We start from the raw sequence: 27,679 nt of genomic DNA, 5'->3' as shown, positions 1-27,679 counted from the left end.
TTCCATGAATCCGGAAAAATGTTAGTTTCAAGTGATGTATTCAACAAATAGGCCAAAACTTTTTCAATGTGAGGTAAGGCTAGTTTTAGGAAATAGCAGGAGATATTGTCATTCCCAAAGCATTTTGAAGACATGATTTTGGAAATCGCATTACTAATTTCCTGCACTTTTATCAACCTAAACTTGAACTTGACATTGTCAAGAAGAGGGTTAGGAACAGCTTCGATTTTGCTCGCTAAGTTTTCAGCAATTTTACAAAAAAACGATTTATTGTATTTGAGATTTCTTTTTTGTTAATAATTGCATTTCCTGAATCTTTGATACAATCAATATTGCTAGATTTTGATCTTTTGTTCAGGAGTTCATTAATTGTCTTGTCCTTTGACAAACTTTTCATTTTGTATCAAACGCCGCATTGGAATGTTGGATTTTTCATTAACGAGGAAATGCGGTATATTATAAAGATATAAACAAAAATTAAGAAATGAAAGAGCAAACGAGAAAGAATGGAGAAATTGATGCTATGCTCAAATACGGTGCAGAATATTTTAACATAATTAATTAAAAATAACATGATCAAGTTTGCGAGATTCACAACCTATTACATTAGGGTTTTACAGGGATCAGTCATTGTCAAAACCCTCTTTATTGGTGTTGATTTTAATTTGTATGACAGCCTTTCTTCTGCAACTTTGCGAAAGATACAAAAATTTTATCTCTAGAAATATTGAAAAAGCAATGAAATGCCACTGGCTGATTTTTTCAAACGTCCCTATCTGGTTATTTGTATTTGGACTTGACCGTGAATCATGACAAATATCAAGTAAGCATATGATTTAACAAATCCATCAAAAGTATTGGTTTGTAAATAGACGATCTCTCTTTAGAAAAATGTAGATTTTAAAGCTATTGGAAAACGAATTTAAAATAGAGTGAGTGAGCGAGCTTCTACCGGCTGAAAAGAAATTGATAAATTTGTGAAGCAAATCATGTTTCATTATTACTTTGGCCATTAGGCTTCGAATAAAACAGCACACACGTGGCATTTTGGAAACTTTTTGTCACTAATCATAGATTACATTCCTGGATTAAAAAAATCTTTATTTTTGTTCACAGAGCTTTTAATGAAGCCAATAAGGGCGAAAGTTGGGAATTTGTTTTAGGCTTGTGAGTTGACCTTTCCTCGAAGGCAAAATCAAATCAATATTACACGAATATGAAACGAAAGGTCAATATCGCTTAGGAAAGTTAGGCCCGAAACTCACCTTTTCTCAGAAATCGATGACAATGTTCTTACTTGAACTGCAACCGTAGTTTCGTTTTGCATTCCAGTTATCTGCGTAGCGGCGTAAACACAAACTGCCACACCAACTTATTTTTTACTCGTCATTAACATGGTGCTCCATGCAGAAAAAAAACTTTGAAACTGGCATGTGCTCGTCGAAATAAGCAGAGTGGAATGCGCTTTACACTTGGGAATTGGCAACAATTGAGAATTGACATGGGACTGCGGATGGAGGCGAGTGAAGAGATTCGCCTTCTCTGAGGAATACGGAATCATTTGGAGGATGAAATACTCTTTAATTCAACCGCCCGGAAAGCTGTGGGGGGGGGGGGGGGAGACTGCTCACCTTTGGGTAGAGCGACCCGAGACCTTGCTCAAATCTTTCAACCTTGGTCGTGCCAGTTGAACAATTTATTTTTGGGTTTTTACCCAGTTATTAATGGGAAAAGAAAAACAGAAACAACTGGTTTCTGTAAAAGGTTATCTAAGGAATTCATATTCCGAAATCAGTCTACAAGAGGATAACCTGGGAAGCCAAAGACGGGCATGGAAGGGAAACCACCTCTCTGTCCCTTTGATAGGAGGGGCAAGTGGGCCAAAGGACCCTTTCCATAAAAGTGCCCTGGAAATCTTAATATTGTTATCTAAAGTATAGCGATAGTATTGTTGTAAATAAAACTCTGATCGATTAAAACCAACATTAATCATAAGAATCTTATAATGAATATTATTGGCAAATAAGCCAAGTGTCATTTCATGCTGAGTCTAGAAATTCAATTTTGAAGTTAATAGCATAGAAAAAAGAAATGCTAAGATTTAACTTCGATTGACAATTCTGATTAATAAAAACAAAGTTACAGAGAACATTAAACGAATACTTTAAGCACATTACGACTTCTTGCAAGGCAGCTTGCACATCGACAGTAAAACACGATTTTAAGAAAATCATCATGAAATTTGAAGAAAAAAACACGATCATAATGAAATCGGCTCACATCACAATTGTGAGAAGTTAGCTTTAAGCCAATCTACATCAAGTTATTCGAGGAATCGTTGCAATCTGCATTTTAAGAGCCAAACTTCAAGCTCTTGATGCTTTTAAACGCACTTATTTACACACACATATTCCTAATTAGAAATATAAGGTGTTACCAGTTTGATATGAGAGAAAAAAGATTCAAACAATTGTCAACTAATCTATCTACAAGCAATCCATCCTTGTTTCGTGCAAAAGAGACAAAATAAACTGAGAAAAACTTGGCCCACAAAAGCTGTCTCTCAAATGAACGAGGAAAATAAACTTGCGAACCTCTTCATGTTATTCGTTCTTATGATTATAATCAGTAACACACAAGCCAATCTTTCTTAGCGAATTGTAGCATATCTTTTAGCCTCCAAAAACCAAGAGCCGTTACAAAAGCACAACTTACATTGGTTTAAAAAAAGGATTAAAAGGCTGAATTTCGCCCCACTTTGCTGTTAAATATATTAAAAGGAATTTCGTCATCACACAAAGAAAATCCCTGAATTGAAACTATAATAGTTCAGAACCACGATCTCTTCTTGGAGCAGTCATCTAATATGGTTGGTTGGGAGCTGAATGCGAGGACGGTGCTAGGATGTTCAATGAGTTTTCCTGGGTGTTAAGCTTGCAATGCAAGCTAGCTCAACAGTAAAAACCCTTAACCATGTTTTGATAATCGATGGGATTTCACCGGAACTGAAAAACTGAAGGACAGTGGTCTGGGACATGAACCAGGTTGAGTGACTGGAACCTGAAAAAAATGACAACACTGTCAAAAACAGTAGACAAATTACCTTTAAATTGCAGTGACAAGATACACAACAAGGATAGTCGGTGCACGATTGATCATGTGTCCGGAGTTAATGGCAAAAGCTTTTAATATACTGTTGATATACACATATACCCCCACGCAAATGTACTGCTATAATTCGAAAGAGTATCCCCAGGTATAATTTAAAAGTCGGTGCTAAGAGTTGCGGTTTATTCGTGAAGGGGTTATTACAAGGAGGATCTTCTTTAGGAGGAGCTAATTTGATACGCTGGATATATCTAAAATAAAAAACTGCCATGGAGTTCATTCGTCCTCGCACTTCATATTTCACGTCACTGGCCCTTCAATAGGATTATCTTGAGATGATCGCATGGGAACGTAAAAAATATGTTGTATTACAATGGAGCTGGTGCATGGTATAAAAATCTATAGCTCCAGAACGATATAGCATAGCGTTATCAGTAATCAGCTACTAAGTTTAAAAAAAAGTAAAGATTAATTTACATATAATGCTGGTCTTCTTAGGGATCGTGCTTCGGGAAAGGATGCTAATTTTGCAGGAATTCCTTTAATTTCTTTTTGAACGTGGTAATCGTGGAGCTCATCCTTATTTGTAATGGGATTTCGTTCCACATCTGTTCACCACAATAAATTGCTTTTGGAGAATTCTAGGTTTTGCCTAGAAATTCTAGCGTACTCAACTCTTCGTACACAAAAATCAAGAGTTTAGTTACCATAAAAAAAACTCAAGGTAATTGAATCTTACTACCATTTAGAAATAAAAGTGGGTTCATGGAAATGTGCAGAATTTGTTTACCAACAGTATTTTATATCGCCATGTTTGCCAAAGTATAAGATGTTCAAGCACACTTGAAAGTAAAGAAGATTTGCGCGAATAAAAGAAGTATGCAAATATCACACCATTCAGAATTGCGATGGTAGTAATACCCTTCTATTGTTGCTGTTGACTTTTGGAAACATATATAATAAAAACCAGCAAACGATGCACCAGGGATGTCTGTGATTGTATGATCCGGGACGAGGAAATGCTCCTACGAAAAAATGTTTAATTTAGGAAAAATAATGCATACTAAAGAGACAATAGATGACAACCAGTTTGAAATTAGGTTAGTAAGCAAGAAATAATGATCCTTTAAAATTGATAAAATATTCTATACAATTTTCATTGTTAATAAGGGTTGCATCTCATTACAATTTTAAACTAGGAAAAAGGATAGGATTGCGTCTTACAAACCATTCTAATAAAAACTTCTAGAAGGACAGTTGAAAATAAATATTAGGGGAAGCAGAAATTTTAAAGCCAGGTAAAGATTATAAAAACAACAATTACTGATATTTAATCAAGTTACCAATCAAGGATATTCAACAAAAAAGATTATCGCACAAAGCTTGTTCAGTAATTAAAACATTAGAAGCAACACAAAATTGGTCCCAATATACATAATGAAAACTAATGCATACCTTCCATCTCATAAAAACAAAATCAATCTTCTTTAACTGCTCATAATCAAACTTGTCAGAATTAAATGTCTTGGCATATTGGTAAAATGCTAGGAATTTTCCCTAGAAATGAATGAAAATTACTCTTAGAAGCAATATACTCCTTAAAATAACCAGCTTATGTGGGACAAAAGATTTAATTCCTGGACTGTCTCACAAAAATTATTCTCATCAGTTAAAAATACAATTTATATCATTTCAATTTTGTTATCAACCTAGCCTGCCCTTTTAAAGTGTCTACTACTGGGGCAGGTAGAAACTGCCTGCACATCAGTTTCGCACAACATAGTAGAGATGATAAACTGCCTGCAAAATATTGTTTTGATATAGATGGTAGGAAGACCTGCCCCAGAACTCTCAAAATAGCATACCCATTGCATGATATATCTTTACCACCATCTGACACCAACCCTTATAACAGTTGCAAAAGTATGTTGGGTGGCACCATGTAAATAACACATTTAAGATTCAGGCTTAAGGAAACCCTTTGGAAAAAGGACTTTGGAAGCACTGCGATTGGAAAGGCAATAGATCTATAGACTGGTAGGAATCCTTCTTTAAAAAAGTGATTCTGGTTCATATTAGATTTGAGTTTGTGTCAGCAATAGGGGATATGTCATCATCTGATTACTTGATAATTTAACCATACAGCATGTCCCACAGCCGTGCAATGTTAAATGCTAGGAGAACATCAAGCACCTTGGATTTTTAGCAAGATTGCAAATGATTTCCCCTAAATCATCATCAGTAATTGGCCTATAATCACCATTTTTAATTATACTGCCAAACTGACCATGGTTTGGAAAAATGGAGAAATGCTGAATGAACTTATGATTTCTCATCTTTAGAAGATAGTCATAAACACGAGTTAAACAAATCCTAAATTAAAATTCAAAACATAATATTACCCAATGCTTTCTATCAACATCTTCATCAGCATCCTGGGAGAAAAAGTTAAATTTGAAAACATGTATGAATTGATGATAAATAAGAATGAAAATTATGTATGCTTTAAACTACAAACTACAATTTATCCTATATTACTATGCTTCAACGAATGGAAAACATTAATGTTTTAGTTTCAATGCCGAAAACACAAAAGCGACCAGAAAGAGAACAAGAAGCAATTAAATATTTGGGTCTAGCGAGTCATTTGTTTGCTGAAACTACAAGAAAGTTTGGTTGCAGCAAGAAATAAATAAGAAATTGCGTAGAATTTTTGTTCTATGTTCTGACGTTTTAAACTCTGAAGAGTGTCAGACGAAAAGCTCTAGTTTGCTAAATGTTTGCTTTTTTCAAAGCCATTTACAAGTTTTGTACCACCAAAAGATTGTTTGCATACTTCAATTTTTAATATGTGGACCATGTTTGGCAAAAGTGGGGGTGTCCCCATAAAACAACATTTCAAAATAGTGTGAACTTTGCTTAAGAAACATTGGACATCATCAAAGCAAACAACCACACTAAACAAAGGATCAGAGTTAATCTCCAAACGCTGACATGAAAACAAGTTTCATCCAACAAGTAAAAAAGCACCACCTGGTAGCTAATCAATCTCCATTTGAACACAAGTTTCTATGTAAAAAATTATCACATCTCTTGCTTATTAATAATGCTAGCAAATATGTGTTTGTTACATTTTATCTAGCATAAAATAAAATATAGGTACGCATATAAAACTATTCAAACATAAAAAACATTATAAAAACATACCCATTTTCTTGTCAGAAATGGATGTTTAGCACCAATAATTTCACCATCAAAGTATGTCATCAGTGTTGGATATTCCTATAGAGAATTCCATATACTTGAATTATCAAGATCATAGAAAAACAGTGGAGAGGAATTACTCCTTGCTATGATATATATGGACCTTCACAATTACAGTGAAATAAATTTTTGGTAACACAAAATTTGAAGAATGCACTAAATAGCAGAAACAAAGCATGTATAAACATTGGATAACAACAAAAATACGGATATATCATTTTCCGCTCACTTTTTGTCATTATTTGGTGTTTATACCCTGAAGAGACGGATGAAAAATGCTTCCCTTGCTATGTTTCCGCTATTTTAGGCCATCTTCAAATAAGAGTAAATTTGACTACTGGAGTTTTGCATATATTCTTTCCTGAGCTGCAATTGGCAGATAGGTTTGTTCAATGCAAAAATATATTTATATTGGCAGATAGCCATGTAACTTGCAGACATCGATAATTACATCTTTTCAATCTAACTAGTAATTTGTTACCAGTGGTGGACAGCTCGGGAATGGGAGGGGGTCAACTGCCCCCCTAATACTTTAGAGAACAAATGGTTTTTTGTTCCAAAACAATGGGAAATGTGATGTCATCTTATTAGAACAATAGGCTTGTTTCCCCCAATATTTGACCAAGTGTCCACCCCTGTTTGTTACCTCAGTCAAGTCTTTGATTTTTAAGTATCCGCATAAGAATGCATTTTCCTCGTCAACATGCTATAAAAGAAGAAAACATAGTGAATACAAAATCAGAAGAATATATAATTTGCAGACAACTTGCACTATACTTAAACTTTGATCACTTTGTTTGACAACAAAAATATTGTTATGGAGATGAGATGCTGAAATTCATGAGCAGGAAATAAGTATTAAATATTTAGCAGGCCACACAAAGAATGAATTTGCAGGAATGCAGTGAATCACACTCCTTGGCTAATTTAAATTCTTTATTTTGTATTTAAGGGTATAGATTTTCTTTTTTCAAAACTTTTTGTCAATTTCAAGGCTTTCAAAGCTATAAGCTATTTTTCAAAGTTTAAAAATTTAATTAAAAAGAACAAAAATGACACAAAAACGGCACAAAAAGTGAGGTTTATTGCAATGCTATCAAAAGTGGATATCCACAAAAATAGAGGTTTTGAAAATACACTGGATCAATGTGTAAACACAAAAACAGAGATTTTTCAAAATTCTCCAAAACAATTTAGAAAAATGGAAGCAACATGAATGGTAAAAGCCACCAAAAAACTGAAATTTTTACTCTTTTTCCATGAGCAGTGTGAAGGCACAAAGAGGGGTTTGTTTAAAAATGCTCCAAAGAAACTTGCAAAAAACCCAAGCAGAGTGATCGATCAACACCAAAAAACAAGTTTCTTTATTTACTCTGTTTTTGTAAGCAGGGTGATCGCACAAAAACAGACATGTTCCTCTCCAGACAGATAAAAGTGAATACCTAAGAGTGTGAGCATGCTGAGGCCCTGTTTACATGATGCTGTCTTCAGTTGACATAAATTGGTTTGATACTGCATCGGCCTTCTTTTTTACACTAAAACTATGCAATCTGACATGCTTCATACGTTTACACTTTTTAAAACAAAAAAGCTCTAAATGCAGCATGAAACCAATTTGATACATCTATTTGCTCAGGTAAAGGGTTGAATCCGATATCAAATGAAAACACTGCTGTGCAGAGATGATGAAACAAAGGCATACCCCCCCTCCTCCCTGCAGTATAGCAACGATTACAATATATTTTTTTATAAGAAACCACATTATAAGGAACCTACATGTAGAAGATCGGAATAAACAATTTATACTACTAAAAACAAAATCTCTAAGGAACATGATGAAAATCCATGATGAAATGAAAACAGTAACATGCAAGTAGGTAAAAAATTTTAAAAATTTTTTAGGTAAAAATGTTGGATTGGGAATCTAAATATAATATGAAATGACAATGTTGTTGTTTGAACAGGACCTAAGAATCTTTCTTGCAAAGGCTGTAACTCATAGCCTTCATAAGGTTTGTGATAAGCCGCACTTCTTAGGGAAAGGAGGTGTGGGCCATGCCAAGGTGTGGACGTGCAATCACATGCCTTTCCCAGGAAGGTATGTTTAGGGTAAATGAGGGATACAGCCCCTGAGAGAAAAAAAACAGAGCTTGAGCTAAAGACAAAGAGAAATGTAGAAAATTAAACATTCACATTGATCTTAAAAAAACTATAAAGGATAACAAAAATACATTCCATACTTTTTTTTATCCTTTTATCTTACTTTTTTTTATACTAACAATTCTAGTTGGATTCTCAGTTCTAGTTAGATGGTTTATTTATGTACTTTGTTTGTAAAAAGACACCATTAAGCCTTTTGTCTCAAACAATAGGAGTGAGATCTTGTTGCTACAACGATACAGTTCATTTTATTCTAGAACTTATTGTTGGGTTGCAAATAGTTTGCACCAAACAGAAAATTTTCTGTTTGTCCAGAAGATCTTAGAGTTTCAAAAGTTCAATGAAAAGTGAGCAGTCTTAGCACTGCTATGAGAATGGGTCTAAACTCTGTTAGAAGTTAACACTGCTGGGAGAATTACTGATAGAATCATGGATTAAAGAGTTGATTGTCCCTTCAATCAAATCAAGCTGTGTGTATGTGTGTACGAAATGTACAGGCTATTGTGATTTCCTTTAAATCTAAAATGCACGTAACTATCTGAATAATTGTCTAACAAACCTGGAATACAACTTCAACGTCGTAACGGTTCCCTTTACTCTTCTGATGTCCTTGGAATTTACTACCACTGTAAAGCGGTGTTTCTGGTATGCCCATTTGTTTACTTGCTTTAGGTGCAAAAGGAACCAATATTTTCCCTGGCATTTTATCTTGTTTCCAGAATATATTTTTCTTCTACGCCTGATGCTATTTTTGGGCTAAGATCTCTTTATTTCTATCAAGATCCACCGCGAAACATCACAGTAACAAGACCTTATATCAGCCGGGCCTACTTTCATTCAACTACTTGAAAACGAGGTTAGGCGAAAACGTGACGCAGCAACCCTTTTCCTACAAAGAAGGAGCTGTGTGTATGAAGAAAAGGCCACTGTAGCAGGCTGCTCGACGGGCTCCAAGGAGATCTTGCGGCGAAAAGTAGATAAAAATGTAGCAAATAAGAAACACCGCAATACGCTGAGAATAAACAACAATAAATACACGTAAATCAGTGAAAGCTAATATTTCGCCCCGGCATACGGGGCTTCATCAGAGCAAAAAAGGAGCTGTCTAGTTTCCATACTGCTCGACTTGATGACGTTATTAGTTTACCCTAAACCTAACCCTAACCCCAAGCCTAAACCTAACCATAAACCTAACCCTAACCCAATCCTAACCCTAACCCTTTACTTGAAATAATTAACCATGCTAATTTATGATTATTAATCATGCTTATTTATGACTATTAATCATGCTTATTTATGACTATTAATCATGCTTATTTATGACTATTAATCATGCTTATTTATGACTATGAGATCGAACAGTGGCGCTTCTACGGGGGGCCAGGGGGCCATGCCCCCAGAATTTTTCTTGGCCTCTTGCTTGGCCCCAAAGTTCTTACAAAAGCTACTATTAAAAACTTGATGTTTTCTTGCATAGCTGTTAATTCGTTTTTGACTTTGTTAGAGTAGTTCTCTTCAATTTTGCTCAAGGTGAGCTTTATTGCATTTATCTAACAAGCTAGGGACCCTGATAAATTCTGTCATAGCAAAAAAGACACAAAGATAGTTTAGGGCTCATCAGGATCTGAAAATAGTGTTTCTCCAATAGGAGATGAAAATCGTCTTATTAAGTATAAAAGGGGAGTTCTTTATTCCTCTTAGTCTGTCGACTTCAACAATTTCAAGAAACCACTAAAGCATATGCCATTTTTAGAAAGTGGAGCACCTGATCCTGTCAACAAGGCCGTAAATCGAAAAAAACATTTTGCAGGGCCGTATACAGACACTGATAGCCTGCGTGCACGCTGAACGCTGAAGGTATGCAATGTCCTAATTTGAAGGCTGTCACTTACAAAGTCAAGTTCAAATCATTTTTCAGCAAAACAATTGTGAATCACAATAATGCTTCTCTAAAATTAGCCTTCTAAATACACTCAGGGGTGTCACCAAACAGGGGGTATGGGGGCGCTGTTCTCCCCAATTCTTTGTTCGTCTGCACAAAAAGGTAGTATAAATTTATCTTCTCACCCTGTAGTATAATTGCAGACTTTTTATAACAACTGCAACATATCAACATTCCTGTAGCAGCTGGTATTTAAAAGTGCACTCTTTTATAAGAACCAGCAAATTTAAGTTCTGGCTGGCTGTTCTTAATTTTTCGAAAACCAGAGGCTGGATTGTTCGCAATTTGTTCTTAAATTGTTAGGGTGTAAGCAGTGCAAGAGCTAGCTTTTGCGCTCTACGGAGGTGTGTAGGCCTAGACTCTCTTTGAGATGAAACACTGTTCAAAATTACATTTTTCAGTAGATCAGCAGCAGATCAGCTTTTTGTTCTTAACTTTTGACAAATTTTGAGGTTTGTGTTCTTATAAAATTGTTCTTATGTATAAAAAAGAGCGTATGGCACTAATAGTACGTAAAATTGAAATTCTCAAATGCTTAATATTGGAATGAAAACGCATTGAGGTAGCGTATGGATATGTTATGTTATGCTACAGAACACACGAAAAAACATCAAACGAGCTAATGCGCCCTGTTGTGTGTTTTGTTAATAGTCTTAATCATTAATTTTGAGTTTTGATATAACAACAGGGAAGATTAAAATGTCTTAGATTCTTAGATTAAAATAGATTCTTAGATTAGATTCTTAGATTAGATTCTTAGATTAGATTCTTAAATTTTTCTAAGATTAAAAATCTCCCAAATTTAATTCGAACCATCTGGCTGCGTAGATTCGATTGAAGATGCAGAAAGGGAACATTCTCCGGCAGCTTCAGAAGCGTTTGAAATTGAGGAAAAAGCCTTCATTACTTGAGCTACAACTTAAACTTTGGCTTACAGTCAAGGACTTAAGTCTTTTTGACTCTACTTCATTGTAGAACGTTTCCAAGCAGTCAGGAGTAATACTTAGATCTGATGAGCATCTTAATGTGTTAGGCCTTAGTGGGATACTTGAAATATGATGTTTATGTGTAGTCAGTTGACTTTTCATTGTTTGCTCGGAAGGACTTAGATCTGATAGCCAGTTTTTATCATATTGCAAAAGATCAGAGAATAGTTAGATATTATAATTAAATTTCACTAAGTCACCTAAAGCGATCGTACCGTTGTCATTCAAGTGGGTTCCATCATCGTGAAGAAGATATCTCCAATCAGAGTCAAAAACTTTGTGTTCAATGCAGTCAATTTCTTTATCTACAAGTGACTTTTTTTAGCATCGTGTTAACCTGTAGTGTTTTTTCTTCCAAATTTAATCTTCCAAACGTCTCCTCTAGCAAATATACTTGAAGCAGCCACATTTCGGACGGTCTTCTTTGCATGAATCGCAAGTTTGGTTAAACTTGTGGCAATATTCTTGGGATCTTCCTTCCACAAGTCATTGGCTCAACAATGAATACCAAGGACATCTGGTTTCCAATTCAGCGTTGGAAAAATTTATGATTCCATGTCGTCGACAGCATCTCCGCTCCGGAAAACGTTTTCACAGAAGAATTGTATTTATGTGCATTTCAATTGATTTCTTTCTTTTTTATATCCCTGATGGGGGGGGGGGGGGTGGATGATTGAGTCTCCTAAAACAGTTACCACTGGCCTCTTTTGATCTTTGATGGGCTCTTGCAATTTTCTTACTTATCTTTGATTGATGGGATTGCGTACTTTTCTGCTGCGGTGACTTCAGCAAAAGTCAGGTCTCCGGTGACAATGTTGCGAAAGGTTTTCTTTGTTGTGGTGGACTTTGTCTTCTGGGTTGGCGCCCTTTTTCTTTCAACATATTCCAATGACTGTTTTGAAATTTGACTCTCAAAACCTAATTTGCTCAACAGTTTTTCAAAAAGTCAATTCAACTCTTCCATAAATATTTTATTGCGTCTCGCATCTCATTGGACAATTTCCTCCTCTATGCATGGTCTAAAATTTTTATTTTGAAAAAAAACGATACTCTCTATAACGTCCAAAAGATTTTAAAGAATTGCCCGCCAAAATTACGCCAAATTCATGCATTCAGATATTTGGTATTATTAAAAAATCGATGAAAAGTACCGCAATTTTAAACAAGGTTGTGCAATACTTTTGATAGGGTAGTTTGTGTTCAAGTTATTTTTAGGAGATCATTCTTTTAAACTGCAAGTGCATACTTTGCAGTTAGCTTTTTAATATTATGGTCATATCATAGTTGTACCTTGTTTCAACCAACAACTGATGTCTCTGCCAATGACGTAATATGATGTGATGTTCGTCAATTCGTGATTGAATATGACCATGACAATAGGAATATAATAGAAAGAAACAAAAAAATAAATAATAGAAATATTGTTATCTGTGGGTCCATGAGTGGCTTATGAAGCCAATACGGGCATGGAATCCCCTCCCACATGTCTGACACCAGTGGGTAGGGAGAGTATTTGCTGCATTCTCAGCTCTCGCCTTTCGTGACTTGCGTTTCTCTTTTGCAGCTTCAAGTAGTTTAGCCTGTGAGTGAAGGGCTCCTTTGATGAGACTTCGCCAAGCAGGTCTGTCAGAGGCTAAGCTTTCCCATGTGTCCACGTCGATGTTGAAGTCTTTGAGGTGGACCTCCAGGGTGTCTTTGCAGGGGCGAAACTTCACTATTTTCATTAGGGGGGTATGAAGCTTAGATGCCCGACGAAAGGGCGTGGCATGCTTGATGAAAGGGAGTGTCATACATGAACTTCATTTTTAGAGCACATCGCCTCAAGGGCTGAAATCATCGGGAAGCCCGAGAGAGGGTCTTTAGACTCAGGCGGTTTGTTTAAAGTCAAGAAATATGCCTCTAGTTTTTCTGGTGCTGGCTATAAACATTTGTTTCCGAAAAGCAAGCATTTTTAAGGCCTGTCTTTTCTATAAAAGAAAAAAAGTCCACTTTCTAAATCACCTAGCTATTAAGAGAGCATTTCAAAAAAGGGGATTGAAGTAGGGTCTCAATTTCATCAAAGTGGGACACCAAAACACAGCTAGGAAATTTCGGAATTTAGAAACAGCTACGCAGACTACAATGTTTCGACAAAAAAGAGCTTCAGTTGCATTTTCTGAGTTTCATTTTCAATTTTCGGTTGCTCCGGAAGCAATTTCAACATTTTTAGACACCCAAGCACAAAGTACGTATCTCTAAATTCACCATAACAAAATCCCTCAAGCAAAGGAAAGTTTTTTATTGGAGGTATTTTACAGGTACACCTTTCATTAAAGCTCAATTTTTGTGTTTTCGTAATCATGGATAATGTTCAGAAATAGAATAAACTCGAAAGTTTTATGCAATTCATATCTTACCTACAATTTCTTGATAAATTTTATATTATTTCCCGCTTGAACTGATTGAAACTTTCTGTTACTTGTTACAGTTATTCGAATCTTTTTAGTTAAAAAACTTTGGCGTCTGTATGACCATTTTCTAGCGAAGGGTGCAATACTTGCGAACTGTAAGTGTAAAACCTTAAGAGAATTTTGGGGCATAACTCCTTATGAATGTATGATGAAAGTTTCATACATTTGGAAAAGAAAGTATTGATTGATTTTTCTCAACAACGTATTCCGAGATGGTATATCCTTCATGCTTTGATTTATGATGCTTCTAAAACTGTCAGTGTTCCATGGGCTCCGAGGCAGAATGGAAAGGGGGGGGGGGGGGGCTTGTCAAAGGAAAATTTAGAAATCACAACAAAAGATTTTGAAAAAAGCTCTCTTGTTTTGCAAAAAGTAGGGGGAGGGGTATGCACAGTGTTCATTTCCTTCTCACATCAAACACACTTTACTTTCCGTCAATACTTTCGCTGTCGATCAATACTTAGACAATCTCGAGGCGAAGATAAACATGCGCGCATCGAGCTCGAGACGAAAGCGCTGATCGGTGGACGAAAGACAGAAATGTATATATGTTGCTGTTCCTAGCCTTGTTTCTGTTTTGTTTTCCCAACTGGGAGGAGATTGAAAACAAGATGGGGGAAAAGACCATGAATTAAAAAACCAAGCTAGGGCAAAAAGTAGCCATAAAAGTGCGACCTAAAGAAAATTTCCAGATTTGCCCGACAGATACACTGGCAGCCATAAATTTGCCCGACAAAATCTGCTTTTTTGAAGGTTGGGGGGTGCAGCACCCCCCCATACCCCCCCAGTAGTTTCGCCCCTGTGTCTTTGTATCGTTTGCGCTGCCCACCGAGTTTCCTACCACTGTGCTTGAGTTCTCCATAATGACGTAATATAGCAACAGTAACAACAACAAAAACATTGCACCACTGTGATTGCACCATCATGGCTCCATCAATTGCATATCCATCCAGTCCATCTATAAAAACTATAAATATAATTGAAAAAACGCATTTTGTACAAAAGCCATTGGCAAGAAAATTGTGTAATTTGAGGAGCTGACCGTTCCTGAAATGGAGGAAGAAATTGAAGTTCTTAAAGCTATTTATGACAACGATTTAACTGTGATTGATGAACCTGGTCTACCACTTCGATTAGAGTGCAAATTCGGTTTTTCAGATGTTGTTGAGTTTACACTCCCAGGTAAGATGTAACGCTTTTCGTAGCAGAACTATATGTTTTGGAAAGCAACGGCTCTGAATTAATCTTCTGCCTTTTAGAAACAATTGTAAGTTTCAACTTTCTGCAAAAAGTATTTTTATACGCGCGCAGGGAATGATTTTCGTGCCACTGGATGTAACGAACCATGTTGCAAATTTGATTAATTGAATAACATTCATCTTAATCAAAAATAAAGGTCGTTTAGAATTGAGAAACAAATTATAAATAACGAAAGTCATTATAAAGTGTTGCCCTCTCATACCCAAACTTTGCCGTCCGGTAATGACGCTAAATTGCTAGGGAAGAAAGTTTTTTATATGCAGCTTTTGATCAGCAAATAATGTTTGAATTATTTGCTCCATTCGGGGCTGATGTCATCGATTTTAAATCTCACTTTCTACAGACCTTTCTCAAAAGAGGACTTCAGATTTGAAAGTGTCATCTTGAAATTAGTCTATGTGGAAAATTTGATGTTGTTTTGTCGCAAGTTCCTTCAATTTGAATATTTAGAATATTAATCTTACCCAGACTGGAAACTTTGTTGCGCATACGCAATATATTGCCCACGCACACATCTTTGACTTTTGCATATTGGCTGCACAAAATCTGTAGATAAAAACATTTACCATTATTAAAATAGCTAAGAATGTATGATTTCAGGCATGCAGGCTCAAATTTTCAAAGTAAACTTGTCTGTGCAAGAAACAAAGTTTCAAGTCTGGGATCTGACTGGAATTTGCTGCTGTAGAGAAACATTTCACTATAGCAAAAAATTCCATTAAAATGTACACCCTATTGCCCTGCTTATAGGTGCATCTCATTTAAAAGCACATGTGCTTAGATCCAGATTTAGGCGCAGTGCGCTTATACGTAAGTGAATTTTATTCTTTCGGTTTTTGCTAGAAAGAAAGATGTGCCTTAAAACTACACTCCTGTGTGCATTTGAATTATACAGGCAAAATAACCCTCATCTCCTGCATAGTATGTTTGAAGGCTGGGGGCCTAATGTTGCCAACAGTTTATCAAACATATGTTACATATTTACTTGTAAAAAGTATTTAATCACATCCCCACAAAATGCAAACACTGATGAAGCCAGCCTTTTCTCTACTCTTACTTAGAGCTCGGGCAGTTCATATTAAAAAAAATTTGTAGGGACCTAAGGTATGCCTCATTGATCCATATAAGACTCTTTTCCAGAGGTTCTTAATTATTTTAAGTGCTGCACCAGAAAAAACATATAGATTTTCTTCTGGGGCCAGTTGGTTTTCAACTTTTACCTTCCTTATGTTAAAAGGTTGCTCAAAATGAAACTCAGATCTCATTTTCACCAGGATAAGTTAGTCATAAGATAGGCAGGTCTTTTATTTCGTGCCTGCCTATCTTATCTACCTTTGCATAAACCCAGAAAATAGTTTTCACAAAGGTTTGTAACTTTATGTTTCTTGTACCATGCTGAGCCAGAAGATCGTTCAATGCTATATTTAGGGTAGAATGTTATCCTTTGTTAGTCTCTTGTTGGGTTGACTTGAAGTGCCTGAAGTCAGGTCGAGGGACTGCACAGCATATTTTCAAAAAAAGCCAAATCTTGTGTTTGTGGATGTATTTAGTAAAGGCCAAGAAAAATTTTAGGTTATATTAATCTAGGAATGGCCAGAAACAGCACCTCAAATAGATTTTAACGGGAGAAAATCCAAGGCAAGGCAAGCAACCCAACTCCTATTTTTATGCCTGAATCTTAATTCCATCCTTACCTATGGAAAATTGATGCAATGACAGGCCTGATCACATAACACTGATGAAAAAATAATGAATCAAAAAGTATATATGGTAAATTGATACTTAGACTTAAACAGCCAATAGAATCAAATTAAATCTGTAGATCATTTGAATGTTTTCAAAGAATAAATTGGTTATAGTGACAAAGCTAATGTAATTGCAATGCATGTAATGTTCATTGTTATTAAATGAAATCCAACCAAAAAAGTTACACACATCAGCAACTATAAAATTTTCAAAACTACATGCAAACAAACAATTTTTTTCTGCATAGTTTATAGTTTATTGTTATATAGACTTGCTTTGTCTATCTATGGTTTTCTCCCCACGTATAGGTCTTGGTGATTTGGTATAGTGTACTGCATTGAAGGATTTTTCAGAAAGGAGTGTGTGTAGCTTTGGACATATAGGGACTACTGGTTCGAAATTCTTTGGAGTATTTATCTCTAGAAACATGAGAAATGCATCAGTTCTACTGACCGACAGTCAAATTTTACATTTAATTTCTTGATATCTTACTGATAGATCTTTGTTATAAGCCAGCATTTGCTTGTAATAGCACAGTGGAAGAATTGTTATTGTTAATTCTTTTATTGCGCTATGGAATTAATAGTAGTTTTTTAAGCATATCTTCGAGATTCAAATTAGGAATTTCCAGCAAAACCTTTGAGACTTTTTTCTTTTTCTTTTAGCTGGCTACCCTTCCGCAGCACCAAATGTAAAGCTGAAAATGGCCTCAGCAAATGAAAGTGAAATGGTAGAGGGTCTAATTGTTCAGTCTTTTCAGTCAAAGGAGGAGAACTATCTTTATGATGCTATTGAAATTGCTCGTAATTGGAGCCTACACAATGAAGTGCAACCAGAAAACCATGATCAAAAAGGTAACAAAAAATCAACTGTATGTAGATTTTTCTTAGAAGGGAAATGTAAATTTGGGGACAATTGCTTCAACGAACATCCTGGAAGTAATGCCAAAAACGATGTTAAAGTGCCAGTCAAAAATAATGGTTTGACAATTGCTGAAAGATCTAGCATTGACAACAAAGTGACAGAAGAAACTAAAGATCATGTGAGTGAAAAGAAAATAGCAATGAAGACTGCTGTTGATGTGATATCAAGAATATTATGGGATGAAGAGCTTCCAACAGAACTTTTTACCGTAGGATACCTAGATAGGTTCCTGGGTATTATTGAAAAACCATTTAGCAGCTTCAGTTGGGAGGATATTGCCTCTGTTGACTATTCAGTTCTAGCCATTCCTAAACATCGTATCCAGTACTTTAAATATAGGGATGTAATTGTTTGGGATAAACGAACGAGGCTTGACAAAGTGTTCGGCTCAACTGGAGATGGCAAACAAATTTACGAAATAATTAAAGAATATTCTGTTTCTGAAGATGGAAATACTAATTCAGAAAAGGAAGATTGTGTTTCAAAAGAAGAGTGCTTTTCGCACGAAGATGATATCAACAGTGAAGATGATTCTGATGATGATGATAATGCTGATGGAGAAAACAGACAAGGACAAATTGCAGTATATAAAAGTAGAAGTGAAAGAGACAGGCCTAATTTCTTCTTTTGCTTCAGAATTACAAAGCATTCTATAAAAGAAAAAATTTTAGAGGTAAGAGTCAAAATTCGATACTTTGTTATTATAAATTCAAAGACTAAAGGCAACAAGAACTTGAGTTGATTAAATAAATTAGTAAACAATCTTTTGGTGGTGCAAAACATAAAAATGGCTTTGCAAAAAGTAAACATTGGAGTATACTAAAGCTTTTCTTCTGACACTCTTCAGAGTATAAAACATCAGAACATAGATCGAACACTCTACACTAGGAAATATATATACCCAGTTGTGGGTGGAATAGGCTAATCAGAAATTGCGAGCTTGAACAACTTTAGAAACTAAAAATGGAACTTGAACAACTAAAAAAGATTTTTCTTGAGAACGGCTCTCCAGAGGATGTCATTTAAGTTTACATTAAGGAGAAAATCGCGATTTTCGCGGTTGAAGTAAAATTTGGACCTCAAAAGTGCCTGGTTTATCTAAAACTACCCTGCAGCGGTAACATTTCCTTGCCATTTTAAAGTCAGATCAAACAGGCCATTATAAAATGTTTCTTTGCTATTAATCCACGTATTGTTCACAGTACCAAAAAGGTCGTTCCATCCATTCAAAAGGGTTGCGTTCCTACCAACCAAAAAATTTTCGTCATTTATGAATTTACGTGCCAGTGTGATTATGGCTACGTAGGACGCACAACCCAATGATTGGGGGATAGAACAAAACAGCATGTTTTTTCTAGTATTAGAAACAAAACTCTTCTCCAAGGAGAACTGCCTCTTCGGGCTTGCAGATAAAAAACAACAACTAAAACATGCGATTCCGCTATCGGGCAGCATTTACTAGAAAACCCTGATTGTGCAAAGAGCTATTATGGCAACATGTTTTGGATTATTAGCAAAGCTCGATCGTCGTTTCATCTAGCAGTTTTGGAATCTATCTACATAAGCAGTTTTGGAATCCAAGAAGGCTGATGATTGGAACATATCATTTATAGCATAACTTATATAAAGTCATTACAATAAGATAGTTATTGTCAAGGCTTGGGTGACGAAAAGGCTGCTTAACACCTTAGAAAGAAATTGTTAAAAGTCTTCTTCTAAATGTCTCTTAGTCTGGGGAATTATCCCATTACATTTGGCTTCAAGGAGATTTTATTTCATTTAGATACGATATTCAGTTCTCCCCGAGTTTGTTAAATGGAACCTAATTGTACAGAAAAGATAGTTCAAAGCAAAGCGTTGTCTGAATGTTAACCTAACATTGCCATCTCCTCTTAAATACTGAAAACCTGGCTACATCCTCAAACCGACAAAGCTGTATAAAGATTTGATTTTTGTCTTTTAGATACAAGAAGAAATAGTGTCCTGTAATTCTTTACTGCAAGATAGCTGCCTGAAGCAGTCAGATTTTCATGTGACTTTGTGTATGGTAAGGTTACAGAACGAGGAGGAGAAGCACAATGCGTTGAGAGTTCTTGATTCGTTGCAACAACTGCTGGTGTGCTTATTGCCTTCATTCAAACAGTTTTTGTTTCAGCATCTCGGTAACTTCCATGGGCGTGTGCTACATGTCAAGATTGAAGAGGATGGCACGCTATCCAAGTTTGTCAACATTCTTCTGCTAAAGCTGAAAGATGCCGGGCTGCATGCATGTGGCAATCGCGAGCCATATTGTCCTCATGTAACCATAATGAAACTTTCAAGGCCAACATGTCGCATGCTTTCCATCCAACAGATTGATCCTAATTACTATCAGCATCGTATGAATAGCGTCTTTGGCAAGGCCGGCGTTGAGGAAATTTTTCTTTGCTCAACAAGCAAGCTCAGAGACGAAGGAGGTTTTTATATCAAACTTGGTTCAAAAGTCAATTCCCTATTATGTATCTCCGACCATCTACCTAACGCTATTGCAAGCCATGTTAATTGTTTAACAGAGAACAGCTTTTTCACAGAGCAAGAAGGAGACGAACTCGTTCAGGGTGAGCCTTTTATCACATCACCATCGTAGCGATTAACAGCTAAGATCTTTTTTGTGCTTGCATCTAAGAATAATTGTGCTTGCATCAAGGCGATGTCTTTAGCTTTTTAGTATTTTCAATCTACTTCATTGAATATTTTTGTAGAGATTTCACCAGTTTTATCCATGCGTCTTGACTATGAGTACTATTTATGAGGTATAAATTTAAGTTTCAGTTCTATCCTTTTTCGACATATCTTAAGACTAGTTGAATAATTAACACAGCTGTAGACCTGAAATGATCATCCCCCTTATTTTACCTGTAGATGAAATGCAATTGTGGCATATCAAAATGAATCTGGTTGCCGTGCTTCTTGTAATGTGAGCTTTCTTTTTAGCTGTACTTTCAAACGATGAAGTTCAATTTGAAAAAGCAGCGTGTTACATCCAAAGAGCTCTAAACACAAGATTTGAATTGCGTCTTCAGAGAGGGGATGTTTTCATCATGAGAGGGCTACAGGGTAGTGGAAAATCGCATCTCGTTGACAGTTGCACTGAAAGACTGGCGTTAGACGATGACGTCATTAGCCCAAAAAAATGTTCAGGTGGAAGTGAAATTGTGATTTGCAGTGCAGACGAATATTTTGATGACAAAACAACTGGGTACAGTTTCAATGCAAGCGAGCTTGCTAATGCACACATTCAGTGCCAGAAAAAGTTTGTTGATGCGATATGCAACGGCGTAGGGACGATTGTCGTGGATAATACAAATTCTAATGCTTGGGAATATAGAATATACGAAAGAATTGCAAAACTTTGTGGTTATTCATCACAGGTTATAGAAATAGCATGCAGAGATGAAGAAACATTGAAGAAGTTTATCGACCGATCACAACACAACGTGGACTACGACAGTGTACTGAAAATGTGGAAACGATGGGAGCCAGATGAAAATGCAGTGACATTGGAGCCTCGGTTTGGAGAAGGAGACGAAAAGGTGTCATTTCTTGAGCTTTGCAATAGATATCAACCGCCAGCTAGTGCAAAGGGCGTTTTGTTCTCTGCTTTCTATCTTGACAGAGATTCTAAGCAGAGGTTGTTTGATGAATATCCACCACTACATTCAAAAATCACTGGTAATCATATGACGTTGGCCTACAAGCCCAGGAAGGAAGAGTTGGCCCATATACCCGTCGGCAAGCAACATAAAGTTGAAGTGGCTGGGTACATTTGCTCGGACTTGATGCAAGCAGTTGCTGTAAAGGAGTTAGGAGATGCCTGCTGCACAATTGAAATACCACACATAACTGTCTCCCATAGCAAGAAAGCAGCCCCGCAGCATGCAAAAATGGCATTAGCCAACAGGTCTGCATGGAGAATTCCCGAGAAAAAAATGATTCTTTCTGGAACTATCGGGGTCCAAGTTGATGTTGGATTGAAAAATAGCGTCATCGTTACTGATCGCGTCAGGTTTGATGAGATGTGCAAGCAAATTATGCAAGTAAACAACGACCATATCGAAAAAGCAAGCAAAGTTGAATCAGCGAGAAATAAGAAGGACAAACAATCATTTGTCAAATGTGATGAAATCCCAGAGATCTTCTCAGGACCAGAAATAATCGACTCATTATTCGTGTTCGATTTTGATGGAACTTTGTTTGAAACTCCAGGCCCAGTTGAAGGAAGAAAACTGTATCAAGAACTGACAGGTATCTAAAGTTACCTTCCATTGCAACTCTATCATTCCCTTGATTTCACGTTTAAGTTATAGAGCCTTAACTTCTTTGCGCTAAACCGTGTTAGAATTTTTCGTTTTTCCAAACCTGGACTAAACAGCAGCAGGCTTTTCATGTTGATAAGCAGCGTGCTCTCGAACCCAGATTAAACTGCATCCGAGTTATTTTTGATATTCAAATTGTTCCGAACTCTCATATTTAATGAACTAGAAGAATCAACGGGTTTTTTGTGTTTTATTGGTTAAGCAGCTTGAGCCTGTTTTGTATAACATGACCAGAAACATACCAAGAAAGTTACAGAAAAGATTGATTTTAATAAAATCAATCAAATATTTCAATTCATTGTAAACAAACAGTGGATTGTAATTGTTAAATCCCGCCAAAACTTGTATGGGAAATCGTACATTTTTAGTGGTCAAACATTTTGCGATAAAATCCTTTCTCTATGATGCTTTGGTATCGGTATTGTTTGAAATGGTTTCATTTTTGGTCTAAACTGGACAGTTTATTTTCATTTGTTGTTGATTAGTTGTAATTCAATGCAGACGTGGGCAATATCTCGCCTTAGGATTTATTTGATATGTAAAGAATCATAATGCGCATTTCCTTGCATTTACTTGCATGTGTTTAGTTTTAGCCCGAAGCTGCAGAATATTAAACGTTAAAAAATTCTGTATGTTGAAAGTTTAGTTCTTTACGAAAACAATTTTGAACTATGATTCGGAGCTCCCATTTCATAGAAATGACTGCTTTTGACAACTTTTTAGGAGAAAAATGGCCTCACACAAGCTGGATAGGTAGGCCAGAATCAATGCAGTGGCCGCTGCGCAGCTACCCAGGCCCGTCACTCGTAGACTTCAAAGAACATATTGGAAGAGCCGGATCACTTACAATTCTCCTGACTGGGAGGCTGGAACGCACCATTGAAGGTGTCCATGAGGTGCTTCAAGAGTACGGAACTTGGCCTGAGCGATGTTATCTGAAGCCAGATGATGCCTTGAACAAGCCTTCGAAAGCCATGGCCAAAGTAGCATCTTTCAAAACAGACGTCTTAAAAGGCTTGTTGAAAGAGTACCCAACGATCAAGAATGTCAAAATCTGGGACGATAGGCAGGACAACATCGATTCATTCAAACGTTTGAGAAAAGAGCATAATGATATCTCCTTTAAGATTTATCATGTTGGTAAGATTAATAAGCCACGTAAAGAACAGTTGAGTCGAGATATTCAGAAGATGGTGGTTGACTTTGGTTTTGGAACTGTCCAGGGTTCAGATAATGTCGCTAATTGTGGTATTGAGTTTATCATGGATGCTTGGTACACCTGTGTGAAGACAGGACGTGGAGTGGACGATGCTTACTTGAGGTTGTTTGGTTCTTTTCCTTTGAAAAGACAGAGTGACGTAGACATGTGCATATTAGCTCCAAATTATCTCAAACAGGATGAATGCGTTTTGAAGCTTGAAACTGAGCTCAGCAAGAGAGGTGTAAGATATCTTCACTCAGCTATTGGTATTAGGTGCCCAAGATTGAAAGTACGCCTCCTTTTAAAAAATGCCGCACCAGCCGATTTTGATATCGTGTTTGCCCCATGCCTTTCAGCTGTAAACGAGGCTCAAACCAATCTCAAAGAGTTGTATATAAATGGAAAAGATGAGCTTAAAAGGTCCTTAGAAGGAGTTATATTTCTTGAACGTGTTGAGAGTTGCATTGATGGAAAGATCAGTAAGCAGGTTTTTGGTCGTCTTGTTGATCTTATCGTCCATTACTTAAAAACAAAACATTTAAAAGGGAATGCGTTTCACTGTGTCCGCACGTTCCACGTTGTCCGTGTTCTTGCAGAAATGTTTAGCAAGTCTTCTAGTAGTTGCAATGAGCTGTCTGACTTTTTAAAGATGAGTTTCGAATATATGTGCTCATTGGGTATCGATTACTGGTGTCGCATTTGCAAAGATACCGTCCCAAGAGAATTTATCGAAAAGACAGTGGACTCTTTTGTCACAGCAGTCGCTTTATTGAACCAATCAACATCTTGTGCCACTTTATTTGCTATCAGTGAATTTCCTCCATCGAATCACAGTGCCATTTCATTAACAGTGAAGTCACACGTACCTGAGCTCCAATGGCGCGCCTACACTGTTGTCGAAGCAAAATTAGGAGGATATCTGCGAAAACTGATGGCCACTGGTATTGATATCCAGCCAGGGCCTTGTGATGGCCGAAGTTTGTTTATGTTCGCAGCCCTTCAAACTGAGAGAACTGGCAAAGCACTTCATAGTGTATTGTTGGGTTTGAAAGCTGAACCTGTATTCTTGCACAATAGAAATGATTTAGATTTGATTTTGAAATTTAGGGATCAAAATTCTAAAGATTCTGCAACATTTTGAGGGTTATGCCATTATTTGAACATTTAACTTAAATTTTTCAAAATACCAGCAGTTTCTTTACAAAGTCTAATGTATGCTAATGTATTTTTGTAGTTTTTTCTCCCCTTTTACTCCATATTGCAGTTATGTCACTACAGTCATAATGCTATAACTATGGTTATGTTTTACCAGATTTCTAACAACGGTTTAAAGGGAAACGTTTGCCTTCGAGTAGCTATTTAAAAGTATTTTGGAGATAATATCTCTAATAATTGATAATACCTCTTTCAAAAACTGTTACTACAAAAAAGGTACTCTTAAATAAGGGCAAGTCCCTCAAAACCTATCAAGGTAACCCTCGAGCTATAAGCAAAGCAAATAAGAAATTAATAACCCTTCTGTCATTTTTAGAACATAGCCTAGAAGCCAAGATCTGGTGATCCAAAACTGATGGATGAAGTCTTGAATGATGATGTCACAAAAATCTATTTTTCAAATTTTCGAATTTTGTTCCCATGACCTGAAAAAGCATCAAAAAATACTTGTAAATGTGAAATATCGGTTAAATTTGTTACGAAATGGCTAAGATATGGCCATATTAGCACGGGCTTTTCCCAATCAAATCTCTTTCATATCGAACAATCAAAATAACAGTACTCTGTTGGCAAACCTCAAATCTTTCAATGGCCGTATCTCTCACCCGATCTTTGACATCTTAAACTGATTTTGCATATTCAGAAGTGTTTCATGATGTTTATTTAGGTTATGTAGCAAATTCAAAAATGCCAAAAATATATTTTCATGACGTCACATTGAGAAATATATTCCAGTATTATATTCTGCGTTTGGTTTTCAGCTCATCACTCACTTGATTTTAATCTTAATTGTGTTAAGCGTATCCTTGCCACCAACGTAGGTCTTTTTAAGACCAGAGCATCACTATCATAAATTTTTGCACCAGAGCATCTAACAATCTGTAGTCAGCAACAGTGGTGAATACTGGCGTCATAAAAATAAAGTTTTATAATTTTTAGATTTTGAACATCTAATTCGATACACAGTATCATAGCTAGCAGAATCAAGTCGCATTTAGTCTACGTTCTAATCCGATTCTATTTGGCTGAGATTTGGCCACATAGCCACAGCTTCATTGAATGCACCTCAATTTGAAAGACCTTTAGACGTGTTTGTGCTACATGACAAGAATTGTAGATAGAGTGCAAGTTTTAAAGTTTTAATGGTGTAAGTGCAAAGGTTTTGACCGTGATTTGGAACCGAGGGCCAAAGGTTTAACCGTAATAATTTTTGTGGTCAAATTTATTATATTCGTATCGCCATAAGATTCCCAACAGAAGCTAAAACAATTTTAAAAAATTGTATAATTTGTAAATTGTATCAAATTTGTATAGACTAAAAATCTTATTCTACATCTATGAGTAATTTGTATTGGAGTTTGTAAATTTTCTCGTAAGTTGTTTCTTATAAAGATGTTATTTCTCAAACGACCTGAAACCATACAGCATATTAGTGCACACAATCATAGAATATTCCCGATAAGCCAAACCCTGCTTAAAATAAACTTTCGCTTACCAGGAGCAATTTATCGTTCCAACTGGGCTAAGATTTTCGTTTAAGTGGTTTTTATTTCTTTTATGCTAGCAGGCAGTATGTTCCATGTTTTTATAGCTGATTTCTGGAAATTGTTTTGCTTTATTGAAACTATAGATATGTTTTCTGGGGTTTCTTAAGGCTCAGTATTGCGTCCTGTTAGTTGAATATTAATTAAAACTTGGTCTTTCAAAATTTTCCATAACGTTTTAAGGCTCAAATTTTTTTTTAAGAACTTCTTGGATTCTAAAAAGATTATAGCTAAGGATTTTCAATCATTCATTAAAGAACATTCGGTATTACAAAGCGTTGATCGAAGACATCGTTGTATCTTGTCTTTTTTTTTTAAATCAAAATTTTCTCAATGAAAACTGTTTGAACACGCAGAGCCCTTCTCGTTAACACGTTTTTAAAATTAAGCAACTAATCAATTTCTTATTGAGCTTAAATTGCATGAATGAAGAGGTGACAAATTGCATTGCCTACAGGCAGATTTCCATGGCAACAGCTTCCAGTCAAAGCATGAAGAGGCTTTGCTGTTGTTGAAAATAGGGTACCGAAATGATGACGTCGAAAGACACTTACCTCTAGAATTTTCCAATTTTGACCATATATCCCAAAAGAGCATTATGAAATAACTCTAAATGTGCAAAATGAATTGAATGTGTTACAAATTGGCTGAGATATGGTCACATAAGCATTATACTTGCTCCAAGTCTATTTCATGCTTGAGAGAGGAGTATTTGTTTCCCTCTTGTTGACTTCTGCGAAGGAGACGGACTGACGGAGTGGGGAAAAGTGAAATGGAATTGTGGACTGTAAATGCTCATGAATTTCAAGGATTGCACCAGGCAGTTCATTTACTGCAAAAAGAACACGTGCAACTATTTTCATGGAGTTTTTAATGGTTTCTGAATTCTTAAGAATCTCAGGATGTTTTGATTTCATCTGGAAGTGAGTTCCAGATTTTCGACCCTTGGAAATTGGATGATTTGATTCCATAATTTGTAGTTCTTATTCTTGGCAACAGATTTTATAAGCGAAGGTTATGTATCATTCGTTTTGGCGTAACAAGCCCTTCAAAAAATGGCATTTAGATTGTTTAGAGTTTTATATACTTCAAATGCTAAGATTCTATTTGATTGAATATGGATTGTAGTTTTCTTCGAGTAAGCAATTAGATCCTTGTAGGAGGATGAATACGCTAGTCCTGATGCTCTCTCATTTATTTCGCTAGAACAACATGACTTCCTTTGCTATAACATCCATATCAATGGGCAATAGTTGGAATGAAAAAACATAAAAAATTTATTATTTTTTTTTGTCCCCCATATAACTTGCTTTTTGCTTTATTGAATTTAACTCCTTAGCTGCTTTTTTACAGGTTTTATCGAAACGAGTTTCAACATCAAGTTAAGTGACATGGCTACCTACTTTTACCGTAAACTCATGCTAATTTTGCATGATCATTCCTATATCCATTTCAAGGGTTTGGTAGCATTTTCATCCAATTTACGGATTTTTTCAAGCTTTCCAGGTTTTTTTTACATACATG

At 36.1% G+C, this 27,679-nt stretch overlaps 2 protein-coding genes across 2 annotated transcripts; one reads left to right on the top strand and one right to left on the bottom strand.

Moving 5' to 3' along the window:
• Positions 1–2,095: 2,095 nt before the first annotated feature.
• Positions 2,096–9,391, bottom strand: LOC135691655 (glucose-induced degradation protein 4 homolog). The gene is made up of 7 exons (XM_065209586.2): positions 9,092–9,391; positions 7,019–7,078; positions 6,316–6,390; positions 5,511–5,543; positions 4,564–4,665; positions 4,003–4,133; positions 2,096–3,060 (listed from the first exon to the last, which is right to left on the bottom strand). The coding sequence occupies exons 1-7, from the start codon at positions 9,233–9,235 to the stop codon at positions 2,997–2,999; spliced, it is 609 nt and encodes a 202-aa protein (XP_065065658.1). The 5' UTR covers positions 9,236–9,391; the 3' UTR covers positions 2,096–2,996.
• A 5,369-nt stretch (positions 9,392–14,760) lies between these two features.
• Positions 14,761–26,002, top strand: LOC135691652 (uncharacterized). Its single transcript, XM_065209584.2, has 5 exons — positions 14,761–15,092; positions 17,582–18,513; positions 19,804–20,437; positions 20,814–22,124; positions 22,919–26,002. Exons 1-5 carry the CDS (start codon positions 14,963–14,965, stop codon positions 24,535–24,537), a joined length of 4,626 nt encoding a protein of 1,541 aa, XP_065065656.1. The 5' UTR covers positions 14,761–14,962; the 3' UTR covers positions 24,538–26,002.
• The last annotated feature ends 1,677 nt before the right edge of the window (positions 26,003–27,679 follow it).

The sequence above is a fragment of the Rhopilema esculentum genome, chromosome 13, assembly GCF_057945365.1.
Source record: "Rhopilema esculentum isolate cy_ngs chromosome 13, ASM5794536v1, whole genome shotgun sequence".
Classification (NCBI taxonomy): Eukaryota; Metazoa; Cnidaria; class Scyphozoa; order Rhizostomeae; family Rhizostomatidae; genus Rhopilema; species Rhopilema esculentum.
This window is presented reverse-complemented; position numbering and strand designations above follow the sequence as displayed.